General features: G+C 35.2%; 2 protein-coding genes and 1 long non-coding RNA gene across 4 annotated transcripts; 1 reads left to right on the top strand and 2 right to left on the bottom strand.

Moving 5' to 3' along the window:
* Window positions 1–702: 702 nt before the first annotated feature.
* LOC114878718 (conserved oligomeric Golgi complex subunit 4) lies at window positions 703–3,935 on the top strand. 2 transcript variants are annotated; one of them, XM_029192825.2, is made up of 10 exons: window positions 703–1,061; window positions 1,143–1,340; window positions 1,421–1,795; window positions 1,872–2,080; window positions 2,143–2,338; window positions 2,403–2,650; window positions 2,740–2,962; window positions 3,035–3,301; window positions 3,359–3,544; window positions 3,606–3,935. In XM_029192825.2, the coding sequence occupies exons 1-10, from the start codon at window positions 999–1,001 to the stop codon at window positions 3,861–3,863; spliced, it is 2,223 nt and encodes a 740-aa protein (XP_029048658.1). In that variant the 5' UTR covers window positions 703–998; the 3' UTR covers window positions 3,864–3,935. The 2 variants fall into 2 exon arrangements, with proteins under 2 accessions (XP_029048658.1, XP_029048659.1); XM_029192826.2 differs by lacking the exon at window positions 703–1,061 and having other exon boundaries at window positions 1,248–1,340; window positions 1,480–1,795.
* Window positions 3,936–3,948: 13 nt separating this feature from the next.
* On the bottom strand, window positions 3,949–11,655 carry LOC114878720. Its single transcript, XR_003789786.2, has 4 exons — window positions 11,534–11,655; window positions 5,845–10,675; window positions 5,193–5,765; window positions 3,949–5,105 (listed from the first exon to the last, which is right to left on the bottom strand). It is a non-coding gene; the product is annotated as an uncharacterized LOC114878720 (long non-coding RNA).
* Window positions 10,682–11,527, bottom strand: LOC114878719. The gene has a single exon (XM_029192828.1). It carries the CDS (start codon window positions 11,316–11,318, stop codon window positions 10,914–10,916), a length of 405 nt encoding a protein of 134 aa, XP_029048661.1. The 5' UTR covers window positions 11,319–11,527; the 3' UTR covers window positions 10,682–10,913.
* Window positions 11,656–14,212: the final 2,557 nt, after the last annotated feature.

Genomic DNA, 14,212 nt, shown 5'->3' with positions numbered 1-14,212 from the left:
ATGAACGTTACCATTCTTTTTTATTTGTTTAATTCTACTTTATATTATGACTAAAATAGATGCAATGTGTGTTGAGAAAACGTATTGCAATCTCTTCAGGATATCAAGAATCGAGAACAAATAGTTTAGCCATTGGTCTATCGAAATTTATTACATGTTTATTACATAAAACGAAGGACAATTGACATATAAAAAACAAAAAGAAATGAAAAACATGTAATTTTTGATCCATTTATTCTTTCTTTACATTCACAGAACTCCTTATTACTGAAGTTTACAATCTTCGTCAATTTATGTTTTACGCTTATACTTAGTTGATAAAACAGTTCAGAAACCTTTTATTATGTCCTATCAATTCTAGAAAATAAATCAAATCAGAGGGAGTGATAATTGGTTCTTTCCAGATGTCAGTTTGAATAATTGTAATGTTGATAGTCTTTTATTTACTCAGTTGCAAATTTAAATGTCTTACATTCCTACCTGTCGATAAGTCGATAAAAATTCGACTCTTTCGCCATCTATGTAAGAACGGCCGAAACTACTCGGCAATTTACCGACTGCAGGATTACCGATCGGTAAGCCGGCAACTTACCGACTGTCGGAGTAGATTCTCGAATAGTTTGGGCTGTGTTTGTATAGATGGCGCTGGAATTACGTATTTCAGAAATACGTAAGTTTAACCCTTGTGGCTCGGGGGGAATAGAATACGGCCACGGTATCCCCTGCCTGTCGTAAGAGGCGACTAAAAGGGGACACACACAGGCTCAAGCAAAAAATTGTAAAAGTATGGCAAATGTATGAAACAATGTAAATGAAAAAAGGCGCGCAAAGGCCGATACTAGCATGCAGGTCTAATCTCATCAGGGGGTGTCTGGGACCCCTTCAACAAACAAAGGCATGCCCAGTCTTCTACATCTGTAGTCACTGGGCATGTCCAATTTTGTTAGATCTGTAGTAGTTGATTTTATTTATATATAAAGTAATATATTACTTGTATTATGGAATTACCTCCAGATGAACAAAATCTGGCACAGATACTCGACAAATTACATGAAGATGAGGTTTTATCATTTTTTTTAATTTTTATATAAAGTTTAAATGATGTCTACAAAAATAACAACTTGTAACATTTTTAATTACAGATTAAGATAGAAAAAAATTTGGAAAATATACTATCAAGACAATGTTATGTAGAAGCAAAATTGCAAAATATAAGTAAAGTATTACCTAATGTTAATATAATACGTACAGAAGCTGAAAAGTTTTGTAATATGATTGCACGTACCAATGATTTAGCAGAGAATGTTAGTGCCAAAGTAAGACAGTTAGACCTGGCAAGGGTATGTAGTTATCTTTGTATGTAACTATTAACTGTATAATGTACCACAGTAGTAATCATTTAATGATTATGTTGTTTTAGAGCAGAGTATATGAATGTCAAAGACGTGTTAATGATATTCTTGATTTACAATTATGCAGTGAAGGGGTAGCTATGGCATTACGTAATGAAGATTATGAACAAGGAGCTGCACATGTTCATCGTTATCTGTCAATGGATCAACAATTATTAGAAAGAACAGCTGAAGATATCTTAATGGATCATACTAGTATTAGTAGTTCTTTAATCACTTTACAACAAGCTGCTTTACAACTTAGAACAGTGGTCACACATAAATTTGATGAAGCAGTGAAGTCAGAAGATCTGGCTTCTGTTGAAAGATTCTTCAAAATATTTCCTTTATTAGGAATGCATGTAGAAGGACTTAAAAAGTTTTGTAGTTATTTATGTACAAAGGTAATAAGTTATACACATTAATAAATTCAGTTAGATAACAATTGGTATATTGAAATTATATATTTTTTCATATCAGCTACATGAAACAGCACAAAAAAATTTGAAAGCTGCTTTGGAAATTAAAAGTAATGACAAAAGAGCATCAGTCATTTTTGCTGATACTATGACATTATTATTTGAGGGAATTGCTAGAATTGTAGAAATACACCAACCAATAATTGAAACATACTATGGTCCTGGAAGATTGTTAATGACAATTTCTATTCTCCAGAAAGAATGTGACAGGTAAGTTATATATAAATACAAGAAATAATGTTAAATATTACTATTAATTACTGTTTAAATAGGCAAGCTAAGAAGATTATTGCAGAATTTATGAAACATAGATGTATATCTAAAAAAATACAGATGGTGAATGATCACCTTCGGAAACCAAGTTCTGAAAGGGGAGATCCTAAAGAATTTGATTTGCTGCTAGGAGAAATTACTATAATGCATTCACGAGCAGAATTGTACATTCGATTTTTAAGAAGAAGGGTTAAAGTAAGTTAAACATCTTTTACATAATACAAATTTTTCAAATAAATACATCGTTTTTATTACACAGAATGATACAGAAATTAGTGTAACAAATGATGAACAATTTAAAGATTTAATGAATGAATTTGAAAGTATTATCAGTAACTCTGATACAGCGCGTGGAATGCAAGAACTTTTGGGTGCTTATCTTGCATTAGAAAGATACTTTCTTGAAGAAAGTGTTAGTAAAGCATTGGGAATGGATACCTTAGAACAGGATCAGCAAACATCTAGTATGGTTGATGATGTTTTCTTCATAGTACAAAAGTGTATCAGGTAGCAGAGAAATATTAATTATGTATTACATTAAATAGTAGTATATTTTTTTACATTTCACTTTAATTTTATCAAATTTATGTACACAGGCGTTCTATGTCGAGTTGGAGTATAGATGGTGTCTGTGCGGTGGTTAATATGGCTTGTGGCATTTTAGAAGGAGAATTTGCAAATCGATTACGAAATCGATTACGACAAGGCTATCCAGCTGGATACTTAGATTTGGCTCAAGCTTATAGTGCCCTTCAAACAAGTATTCAACATGGTCGTTTACAAACTTCGGATACAGAACTCGCTCGTTTAACGTTTCTGGTAAAATTAATTACGATTTTGAAAGTGTTAAAAACTTGATAGATCTATACATCTAACGTATCTATTGTTTAGGCGTATCTAAACAATACCGACGTAAGTATTGAATATGTTGAGACGCTATGTAAGACCCTTAGTACAGAAATAGATGCCACATTTCCTAATATGCAAGATAAGGATAGGGGTAAAATCGACAGTTGTTTGTCTGGTTTGAAGGGCGTTATGTCTATTTTGCGAGCTGTTACAGATTATGGTTTAGAACAATTACGTGTAAGCGCTATTAAACCTAGAGTCACACCTTGGGTCGACGCCTTCTCATCGATAGATCATCACATGAACGAGGTAAATAACAACTACGTAGAATCCCTAGTTATTTAAAACAATAAATTATATTTTCAGGATGATTTATTAAGATACGAAACGGAAGAACCTTTTGTACAAACTTTAATCATGAATTTAGATGGTTTGCTTCAAAGTTTTAAAGGAAGTCTAACAACAGCCAATTACGATGCGTTAATTGGTCTTCTTACTGCTGAGGTTACAGCTCGTTTAGAGAAAGTTGTATTAAAATCGACTTTTAACAGAGTACGTATATTTAAAATGTACGTGTTTCTATAAGACTATAATTAATTTTAATTCAATTTAGGCAGGGGGTCTTATACTCGACAAAGAAATTAGGTCATTAGCAAGTTATTTGGCTGCCTTCACTTCTTGGTCTGTACGTGACAAGTTTGCGCGGCTAACCCAAATAGCTACAATATTAAGTGTAGAAAAAGTGGAAGAATTAGCCGATTACTGTGGTGCAGATGCAATAGCATGGCGACTAACACCCGCGGAAGTTCGACGAATAGCTTCTTTAAGAATTGATTTTCGCCCGGAAGATATAAAAAGATTAAAACTCTAATTCTCATGTTATTCGTATTAAACTTACCCCTTAATAAATGTTTCGATCCTATTCGGAAGCATCAAGAATTAATTGGATACACAAATTTAATTTTAACCCTTTTTATTACTAATGAATTCAGTTTTACATTTACATCGTTATAACACCATGAATTAAATCAATGTAAATCGTTTATTCAAATTATATACGAGTGTACATTGTTTTCTTTATTATACTTTTCTTGCGTTTATCAATTTACAAATTAATAATTTTATGACATTTTTACTACCAGAATTCACGTAATTTCAACATGTGCAATAACCTTTTTTAAAAACTTACTGTGACCTTTGTTTTTAAAATATTATAAACGTTTTGAAGTTTTTTACAATTGTACGGAATATTTTGCTAAAATCTCGTGTACGTAACAAATTTATCAATTGTAACTTCTAATGCATACATTACAAAATTGTGTGTTATTTTTCTAGATCTCATAGAATTTTGCCATGTTGATATTTTTTAATGTTTCACAAATTTAAAGATGATGAACAATTTATCTTCCTGTGAAGTCTTCAAATCTTCAGTGATGGTATCTTCTTTGAATAGTCTTCCTAATGAAATTCCAGCGCTGGTTCTTCTTCTTCCAATCCCACGAAGCCTCACGTTGATGCTGTCCTCGAATCCCACGATGTCCCACGTTGATGCTGTCCTTGAATCCCATCAAGTCCCACGTTGATGCTGTCCTTGAATCCCATCAAGTCCCACGTTGATGTTGTCCTTGAATCCCATCAAGTCCCACGTTGATACTGTATTCAAATCCCGCGAAGTCCCACGTAGAAGATCGGTAGCAAACTTTCCCAAATCCCATCAAGTCCCACGAGGTTCCATGTTGATAATTGTCCACATCCCACGAAGTCCCACGATGATCCCTGGTCCATGTTCCACGAAGTCCCATGATGACTGCTGGTCCACGTCCCACGAAGTCCCACGCCGACTCCTGGTCCACGTCCCACGATGACTATTGATCCACGTCCCGCGAAGTCCCACGACGACTACCTCCTGGTCCACTTCCCATGAAGTCCCATGATGGCCCCTGGTCCACGTCCCACGAAGTCCCACGTTGATTACTGTGTGCCTCCCACGAAGTCCCGCGTTGATTACTATGTGTATTCCACGAAGTCCCACGTTACAAATTGGTCTACGTTTCAGGAAGTCTCGGTATTGAAAATTATCAGACTTCTACGATGACCCATGGTAAAAAAAAATCTGCATTCCATAAAATCTCAGGTGAATAAATTCTCCACATATTACTTTCCATTCATTATGCGTTCACCAAAAAGACGAACTGATTACCTTTTTTATTTAGGTCTTCCATAAAACTCCATACTGAAACGCCTTTTCTCCTGCCTACATTAGTTCTATCGAATGCTGTTCCCACATTATTTTATTTTCTTCATCTTCTTCGTTGCGCGTCATTTCGTGCTAGTATCTTTTCCTACTATACGATGTCCTTATGGTGATACTTTTTTCGTCTCATATAGTTTCTTGCTTATTCTTCATATAATGAAGCCCAATGTAGTAACCTACTTTTTAGACCTCATGAAATCTAACTTAATACTTTCATTTTGTGTCTGACAAGTATACACTCAGATTTCAAAAAAGCTATTTTTACACAAATTCCTACAGTATTCTTGGCGTTTCAGTTACTGGTAATGAGTTCTTTTTATAAGTTCTAATTTGACTATGTTATATCATTCGATACTGCATATGTAATTGCCCATTTTTCAATTTTCAATTCTTCAGATTTAGTTAGAAAAGATCTTGCAAAACATTAGATGAAGTACGTTTGAAATTCTTCCCTGTTTTTTAAATATTAAAATGTAACTCTTGATCAAATTCATTAAAATCATACTGCTATAAATAAATCTGAAAAGAAACAGAAATTTACTTAGTTTGATTTCCTGTGAACCAGGTTTGAAATTCTTTTAAATTAGACGAATCTTACTTTTTTTAAATAAAAAGGAAGGCATTTTTGCTGGAACTCTGCATCCTGTATTCCTCTATCTCAAAATGCCTATACAACAGATCCTTTGAAAAATCCAAGTGGAAATCCACAACTGCCTTCCCCCTTTTGAACTCGCATTTCCATCATAGAATACAATAACAACGAACAATCCAGATACATATAGTCGACTTCAATTTTCGAGTTGTAGCATCAAATTGGCATTTAACTTATTCCTCCATTTTATATTTCATAATCCGGCCTTTGATTTTTCGTCAGAAAATAGAAGAAAACCCACGAACTCAACGAATCCCATCCGATTTTCCAGTTATTCGACAATCCAGAAAACTGCTAACAGCTGCTAATGACGAGCCAGAATACCAAATTCCATAAGACAATGAATAGAGATCTAAATCGCTGTTATGCTTCTCCCAGATATTAAGATTTCTTGTTTGTACGAATTCTCATATGATCGTGATGATCGATTCCTAAAACATTTGGTTAGCTTTTCCGAAAGGGAAGCATGGAACATGAAAAAAAATGTACGTTTACAAACTACTCCACATGAAATAACCACAACATAATTTATATAATGATTAAATCCTAAATTGTCACGTTGTTTTAACTTATCTGCTGAGCATAGATTCCCATGAATTTGCGAGAACTGGGTACCAGAAATTTTACATACAGCATATACTTGCATTGTCTTTTCCACACGTTTTGGCAGAGATCAAAATGTATAATGGATACATGTGAGAATATTTACGTGAAACGTTCATTAGCTTCAGTCTTCGAACTGCTTCATTTTTTATGTTAACTTATTTTCTTGCGAATGTTATCTACTTAACAAACAATTAGCGGCAAGCTTTCCTGTCCTAACTCATCTCACGCTATTATATTTCTATTAAAATGGTAAATCAAGTCTGCAATCATACATTAAATTACACAAGCAGAAATCATATAGAATCCTGAATTATCAAACGAATACCCTAGAATAAAAATTAGTAAATTATCAAAGCATAATGCAACATTAAGAAAACACTACTACTGTAAATCACAAATTAACTGCATTTACTCTTTCAGTCTCTTCTTCAAAAGATTTGTCTTAGGAAAACTGAACTTTTTTTTCACTCACTAGAACTATAAATACTGTTAGTAACATGTTCTTGGATTATCTGATACATAGCAGACTTTGGATAAATCATTTTTTTATGTTTAACGTTTCACATTCCCACGTAATCACGAACTTAATGCATATTTTGTAACTTTCAACACTTGTAACACAGTGTAACTGAACTTTAAAGTGAAACAATAACTTCATTTGAAACTGAATATTTTCAAAAATTTTACATTTAGCAAAGCACTAATCATTATAAGCATTAACACTATGTTTACACTCATCGAAAACATTCAATACCACGATTAATATTAATATTGAATCCTAATCAAACTGTTACTTACAGTTACTCGACAAAAACCCAATGATGTTGATTTTGATCTTTTATCTTCGTTCTGTACAAACTCGTTATTAAATATTTTCATCTCAAATATAATGAATTTTACTTTTTCAAATACATCTTTTATTACTTTATAACTAAAGTTTTTGAAAATTTTCCCATTTGCCATATTTCTTGTTCCTAATGTAATGAAAATAATGTTCTTTAAAGTAATATATACATACATAATGTACTTCGGTATACGGGGATTGCCCCTTAAAATAGCAGCTCAGTACAGTCTCATTACTTGACGAGTGAAATTTTCTTGCACTTCCTGAAGCAAAAATCAAATCCACCAAAGATACTCCAGAAAACATTATCAGTCATTTATACATTTGAGGAAGCCTAATTTGGTAACTGCATATGCTTTAATGCCATCATGCTCATTTGCAATGAATCAGTTTCAAATGTATGGTCAACTGCTAATATCTTTCTGTGAAGAAAACTCAAAAGATTGTGTCTCTTACAGCCCTCCCCAATTTCTCCAGGTACTTCTCTCTCTCTCTCACACACATATTAAGTAGCCACGTGAACTCTATTAAAATGATAACACATGAAAAGCATCTTCACAGTATTGTTAAGAATCCATTGATGAAATACTCATGCTGGAATGGATCACCCCTCGTCGATCTAAAATATATCTTATCGAAGATAATGCTTTAAGCAAAATGAAAATAGGTTTCTGTACAAGAGTATACTCTTCTCATCCTCTTCCATTCCTTAATCAATGTTTCGTTGTACATCTCCAAATCCTTCAACAGCCGAATGCAATTTAAGTGCAGAAAAAACTTACAATCGTATCATGCTTATTGATTACAGTGTACATATAGCTGTATCTGCTTCAAAGTACTGAAACTGTAGAATCAATATTTCTGCTACTACATAGAAAACGACCGGCTTGGGTGTATCCATCCATTATTAACGAATTCCATTCCAGATTTCATCCATCGCAGTTAAGGGATAGCAACAGCATCAACCCTGTAGCTCACAACACAAGATTGCATACCCCATTCCCACGAAATTCCCCCTACTTATATATGCACAATTTTTACAAATTTTAACTGCTTGCAATTACGCTGTTACCTTCTTTTCACACTGCCTCTACTTAAAAGCGTAGCTTGTACTTAAATCAAGTATCTCATCGGTCAGTTTTTGGTAGTAACTATGTCAGGATCCAGTTAGGATTTATACGTAACGTGTGTGTAGGTCAAGAAGCGTGCACAGATGATTAAACGTGTTCTCTAGCCCATTTTTCTAGCTGAAACATAACATGAACTCTCTTCGCCCCTCCCTCCCGCACCCCCCAGCCATTCCAACCCACTTTCTACAAAGTATTCTACTTAATATACAGCATATACCTTAAACCAACATGAACGTGACGCGCTCCAGCAACAGAACCAATTGCCTGGCTGTAGTCGCTTATACGCCACCCACAATTTATCTTTCCAGCCACTCCTGCAGTATAAAACAAAGACACCCGAACAATTTCTTTGGAAAAAGCAACATTTCAAAATAATATTTATGAAGATACGTTTTGATACCACGTTTTTTCTAATGACTTATAAAGAGATTGAACTCCTTTAAGCTGGACTTCAACTCACGGGGGTCGATCACAGATGCAACCTTAATAAGTACCTTCCACCTGCATTCCAATATCCTGATTTATCGCTGATAACAATACCTCCTTTAAATTAAAAATATCATATCATTCCGTTTCATGAATATTCCATAAATATTTTTACGTATATTTAATAATTTAATGGAAGTTTATTCGCATATACTCCTCTATTATTTTGGAAACTTCGAAATACCCCTCAATCTCAAATTATACTGATGGAACAATACTTGGTATCTTGTGTCAGTTTTGTACGAATCAATATATATATACTTCTATTCCTTTGTTAGCTCAATTTTCATATACACTTCCCATCAGGAATTATTTTATTCGTTAATCTAGAACGTTATATTACGAAGATATCTTTTTCCTTGCTCTAGCATCTGAGGAATAATGCAGCAATACTAAATCTGTGAACGTAATTATCCAGTAGCCGATTGACCAAAAATCATGTTCAACTTAATGTGATATATCGATATTCAATTCAACGTAATCATGTAATTGTTGAGCCCTTTTCATATAAATATATATGCATGCCCTTATAAAAATGAATTGATGCTACTTGCAGTACTTGGCCTTTCTGGATCATCTAGGTTCGAGAGACATGCATCGAATTACTCCATACCTCAGGAATCTTATTCCTAATTGAAACGGGGCTATATACGGTTTCTTCGGGTGTGTGCGTCCAGTTTAGTCGACCTCGCATGGTACACGCGTCAATGAGTAGAACACTCGCGTAACGACTTGGTATCGGAAAACCTTCTGGACCTGAGAAAACATATTTGCACAGGTAACGGATAAAAGGGATTAAGCTCACCAAACAGGATTTGCTCTTTGTGCGCTGCGCTGTTTGTCACGGTATTGCCTATGTTCAACCGCAGCCCCGGATGATTTTTCAAGACTTAGTCGACGACGATCGGTTGGATTCTCAATACAGAGAAGCATGGAGAATGTAAGATACTTGGACTTGTGTGTATGACTTCAGCATTGTGCGTAATTCGGCCAGCGAACTTGACGTGAGTATTTCTAAGAACAAACATGATTTCCCCTTTTTTTCCTTATCCCATAACCACATCTCACCACTCCTGATCTCTCGCATACAGACAGACGAAATAGCCTCGCTGATGACCAACCAGCTTGATTACGTGCGTAGATCTCTTGCATGTGATAGAATTTTGTAAGGTGTATGCCAGACTGAAAAGGATTTTTGGCATTAATAACGGTGATGATTAAAGTGATTACAGAAAGAATTGTCAATTTTTCTTTTCAACATTTATTATCTTAATTCTTTGGCTCCTCTTCTGCTGTATCACAATGGTTACAAAAAAAAGTGTTCAATTAACGTTTGGCATGATATACAAATCCCTTCGAACGAAAGCTATCATTAAATCTATGTGTAGTATCTAAAATGTACTGTACAAACTTTTAGAAAATTACACAATACAAATACATAACGTTCTATGTAAGAGTCGGTGTGTACTTCTGAAAAAATAAACAATGGATCAAACGCTCTTTGAATGGTTTTTTTATGAGTTCAAATGGCATTATTTTACAAGAAATTTGCAAAAGGAAATGCATTTGTTCCGATACAGTTTACAAACCAAACCGATGAAAGGCGTAGATTAGAAACATTGGGATCCCCCTTTCTGCGTGTACGCCCAGCATCGTCACTGCGAACGGCAACCTCCCTCCGCCCGTCCCAATGCCATCTCAAACGGCGAGACTGCAAGTAAAAAATATCCAGATATACACCAGGATAGTAATGCGACTTCTAGTCCCACAGTACCGACACATCACCGATGCGGTACTGCATTATTCGAGATTCCTTCATAGATGGCGCTCTGTTAAAGTCGATAAGATTTCATTGACAGAACACTGCTAACGATATTATCTTCTTCTGAATCGGGTTTCCATCGCGTTCCTAGGTTTTTCAGACCCAGGAGCTTCCTTTTCAAGTCTCTTCACCGCTGCAACGGTACTTTGATCTCACCCAATTTCGACATGAAATTGTCCAAGCTGCTTAATTCCGGACACAAAGGACCCTGCCATGGATTGCTCTCTTCGTAACATTTTGAATTCTTCAGATCTTCGCTATTGTAAAAATTGCAATTCGTATAGTCTGCGTCTTTTAAGAATTGCTTTTTGAATTGTTGCCATTTTGAAATGCGAGACAATTGTTTACTACGCAATTCATGTTCGGCTTTGAAAAGCGCGCAAGTAAGCACTGCTTCGACACGTAAATCACGTTTACGGTTACGACGACACATTAATTTCTTGCAGCGGACTCTACTGATCCAATTAGCTAATTGTTCGGTATGGCTCGGTCTATCGATATCGATATCCCGAACACGATTGCTGGCTACCATGATTTCTTGCTTCTGAATATAGTTTTTTCTTGCTTTATTGTTGAACTCGGGTGATATCTTCTTTCCAACGACGGCACAAGGTAAATCGATATTCTATCTTGATCTCTTGAGAAATTTAACTTATTACGAAGATAATAGTCGCCACACGCGTTCTTTACGACTTTAACTCTTTTTTTTTTCCACCTAATTACTGAATAAGCAAAAGGTACACCAACCTGTATCTGGCTCGGGTTTTTCGCCGAATGGAAGAAAAACCCCACAATAGCGAGACTTCGAACCAGCGAGCAAGATACAGCTTCACCGTGTGAGGATGACTCAGGAAATGCCAAGGCGTCACCCCCCATACCTGACTTATATACCCTCCACTTCGAGTTAAGTGGTGTTCTTACGCGCGATCGATAGAAAGTAGTTCCTAGTAAATCCTAAATTATCGTCAATTTCTTCGAAATATGCTTGTTTATTATATATTTAAGTATACACCTAACAATTTTCTATTAAATTTTATGTATTCTGTATAAAATTTAGTTAAATTTGTCAGTTTTAAACAATTATATTCAACGTGAGAATACGTTGTGCGGTCAGTTTCCCCACCACTTGCATGCCTTTTCATACAGCGTCGTAGTGTTCCGTTGCAGATAATTCTCAGCGTTGCCAAGTTTCTTCGAATCGTTTCGATCAATGTTATACCACACCTTAATTTTATTGGATTTTCCCGAATTTTCTATTTACGTATTATATTTTATATGCATTTTTAGGAATGTAGATAAATGTACTACTTTGTACATTTATAGGTTACGAATTGAAAGTATCGCTTACGATGCTAAGCACTTTCTAAAACGTCGGATAAACGTTCCTTCAAAAAATTAAAGATATTAGACGTAAAACAAATTTACTTCCAAACAAAGAACTTATAAAACAATGTTTCTATTATTAACAACAGTAATATCAAATAAATATATGTCTTGGGAAATTGATTAAAATAGAAAATGTAAATTTATATTAAACAAATCTATGTTTTTTCTTTTATTTCTAGTAAGGGATTGCTTTTTTTAATTAACATCCATATAAAATCAAACTGTGAGTCAGGTAATTGATCAAGGTATTAATTTAGAAATATAAAAATACGCAGGCATTCTAAAACGTGGCAACGCCGGCAAGAATAACTGTCTTTATACGCAAGAAATGTAAAAGGACGCTTTCCTTTCTGTTTATTTTTATTTTACAGAGATAAAACCATGCTTATTGTACGTACACGTATAAATTTAAAAGCTAAAATATAACAATAAACATGCTTTTCCTATATATATGACGTAGATACTTTTCTTTGTCATGACCTTATGATGCACTAATTCGTAATAAATGACGCAGGAAAGATACGTTTCGAACACGTATTTGTTCAATCATTTTAAAAATAGTATTTGTGATGTAATAAAATACACATGAAAGCATGAGTAACATAATGACGAAGTAGAAACACATTCCACTATATATACATCCTTCCTTTTAATAACGCGGAAACATGTCTGTGAGTGACGCTGAGACCTTGTACGCATGCTTGAAAACAAGGCAGAAAATGTTATAAGTGTATGTAAGCCCTCTTGCAATGATAGTATCACAGTATCGATCGAGCATCAAATTTTTGTTAAAAATTCAAAGTAAAGATCATTTGCATTAACTTTAAGACGTTCATTGAATGATAACCACTTGATTAGCGCCAGTGTTGGTCGCCGTGGGGTTTTAGTCAGTAGGAATCTGACACTCCTTATGCAAGATTTCCCCACGTTAAAAAAAAAAAACGTCCTTTACATCTCAGCTTTCCTTACATTCCTACATCCCTTACATCTCGGCATTCCTTACATCCCTGCATCCCTTACATCCCTGCATCCCTTACATCTCTGCATTCCTTACACCCTTGCATTCCTTACATCCCTGCAACCCTTACATCCTTGCATTCCTTACATCCGTGCATCCCTTACATCCCTGCAATCCTTACATCCTTGCTTTTTTTTTGTAAGCATTCCATTACAGCGCCATCTGGTTTCAAAAAAAGGAACTAAAGCTTGCCGAAATTTTGGCCCTCTAGCGGGAAAAATGCGAACTAAAAGCTCGACGTCGAATCAGCGCCATCTGGTTTCTGAAAAAGGAACTAAACTTTGCCAAAATTTTGGCCCTCTAGCGGGAAAAATGCGAACTAAAATCTCGATGTCGAATCAGCGCCACCTGGTTTTTGAAAAAGGAACTAAACTTTGCTCAAATTTTGGCCCTCTAGCGGGAAAAATGCGAACTAAAATCTCGATGTCGAATCAGCGCCATCTGGTTTTTGAAAAAGGAACTAAACTTTGCTCAAATTTTGGCCCTCTAGCGGGAAAAATGCGAACTAAAATCTCGACGTCGAATCAGCGCCATCTGGTTTTTGAAAAAGGAACTAAACTTTGCTCAAATTTTGGCCCTCTAGCGGGAAAAATGCGAACTAAAATCTCGATGTCGAATCAGCGCCATCTGGTTTTTGAAAAAGGAACTAAACTTTGCTCAAATTTTGGCCCTCTGGCGGGAAAAATGCGAACTAAAATCTCGACGTCGAATCAGCGCCCTCTGGTGACAAGATAGGGAACTAAATTTTGCAAAAATTTAAATTTAAAATTATTTTACTTACCTGTACTTACCTTTACTTACCTTTACTCGAACCAGTGGCCATAAGGATTTTATTTATAATATATTTATTATAAGGGTTGAAAGGATACAAGGGTTGCAGGGAGAATTCAGGAGTGTAAGGGATACAGAGATATAAGGGATGCCGAGGTATAAGGGATGCCGGCATATACGAGATGCAGGAATATAGGGGATGTGGTGACATAAGAGATACAGGGATGTTAAGGATGCAGACATGTAAGGGA

This window comes from Osmia bicornis, chromosome 15 (genome assembly GCF_907164935.1).
Source record: "Osmia bicornis bicornis chromosome 15, iOsmBic2.1, whole genome shotgun sequence".
NCBI classification, from domain to species: Eukaryota; Metazoa; Arthropoda; class Insecta; order Hymenoptera; family Megachilidae; genus Osmia; species Osmia bicornis.
This window is presented reverse-complemented; position numbering and strand designations above follow the sequence as displayed.

What these genes read in the sequence shown, in the direction of transcription:
- LOC114878718 (XM_029192825.2), top strand. Translation starts at nt 999, where the DNA reads ATGGAATTACCTCCAGATGAACAAAATCTGGCACAGATACTCGACAAA. An exon ending in CTCCAGAAAGAATGTGACAG is followed by an intron (nt 2,081 to 2,142) that starts GTAAGTTATATA and finishes CTGTTTAAATAG; the next exon opens with GCAAGCTAAGAAGATTATTG. An exon ending in TTTTAAGAAGAAGGGTTAAA is followed by an intron (nt 2,339 to 2,402) that starts GTAAGTTAAACA and finishes TTTATTACACAG; the next exon opens with AATGATACAGAAATTAGTGT.
- LOC114878719 (XM_029192828.1), bottom strand. Translation starts at nt 11,318, where the DNA reads ATGGTAGCCAGCAATCGTGTTCGGGATATCGATATCGATAGACCGAGC.